Source organism: Neomonachus schauinslandi, chromosome 13 (assembly GCF_002201575.2).
Source record: "Neomonachus schauinslandi chromosome 13, ASM220157v2, whole genome shotgun sequence".
NCBI classification, from domain to species: Eukaryota; Metazoa; Chordata; class Mammalia; order Carnivora; family Phocidae; genus Neomonachus; species Neomonachus schauinslandi.
The window spans coordinates 29,165,062-29,166,012 of NC_058415.1; the positions used below are offsets into that span (position 1 = coordinate 29,165,062).

Below are 951 nucleotides of genomic sequence, written 5' to 3' on the forward strand. Positions count from 1 at the left end.
CCATAGCCGGCCGTCAAGCCCTGCCCGGAGCGCGGGTGCCGATGGCGCGGACGCTGGGCTTGGATTTCACATCAATTCCTTTTTTTCCCCTCGCCCCCCTTTCCTGGTCCTCCGCTCCTCGGTCTTCTCCCCGTCTTCCCTGGTCTCCCCCTAGCCTTGTCGCTCTGGGTCTCTTTGTCCTCCCTGTCGTCGTCTTTTTCTTCGTCTTCGTCTTCGTCTTCTCCTCCTCCTCCTTCGTCTTTACAAAAGGAACGGAAAGTGTAAAAACCCCGGCGCGCTGGGCCGCCGGAGGCTTTCGGCGGAGTGCAGCGCGGACTCACAATTACAAGCCTGTTTCTATTAAGCAGTTCCATGGCCCTCGGCGTGGGTGGTCTGCCGCGCCATAGGCAGGACCTGTCAGGGTCACGTGACAGATCCGAAAACTTTACCCCTTTACAATAAACTCAAGGAAAGCAAAGTAAACTCGAGGAACGTGCTATCAGCACAGCCCTCCTGGGTAAACAGGCGCTCCCCTCCCCGCCTTCCTGGGAGGCGCCCAGCCGCGCGAGCTCCGGCGAGCCCTGGTCGCCCCCTCCCCGCCCCCCCCCCGCGGCCCTGTCTGCGGGGGGCCGCCGGGCGGGGGGGCTCGGCTCGCCACCTTGCCTTCCCCACCTTGTGCTCTCCCACCCCCCCCACCCCCGCCCCACGTTATTTGCTAACATTGAGCCGCTTGCCCGAACCCGGGGGCGGGGGTTGCCAGGGGAGCAGGGAAGCTCACTGCAGCATCCCCAGCACTGCGGGAAATGCGGGGTGCCCAGAGCGCTGCCGAACACCACCACCTTGCCTGTCCTCAATTCTCAAAGCCCTTTCCTGCTCGCATTCCCACGGAAGCCCTGAGAAGCTGGGAGCATTCTGGTTGACAGGCCCACAGGCTGACAGGGAGGCAGAGAGCCAGGGACGCCGGGCAGATAA

General features: G+C 63.5%; 1 protein-coding gene across 1 annotated transcript in view; it reads right to left on the reverse strand.

The window, feature by feature from the left end:
- The window catches only part of PTCH1 (patched 1), a 71,253-nt gene extending 70,900 nt beyond the window's left edge, over positions 1–353 (reverse strand). The window contains exon 1 of the mRNA XM_044920795.1: positions 156–353. Coding sequence (XP_044776730.1) covers positions 156–353 — 198 coding nt within the window. The remainder of the gene's footprint in view (positions 1–155) is intronic.
- Between the last annotated feature and the right edge of the window lie 598 nt (positions 354–951).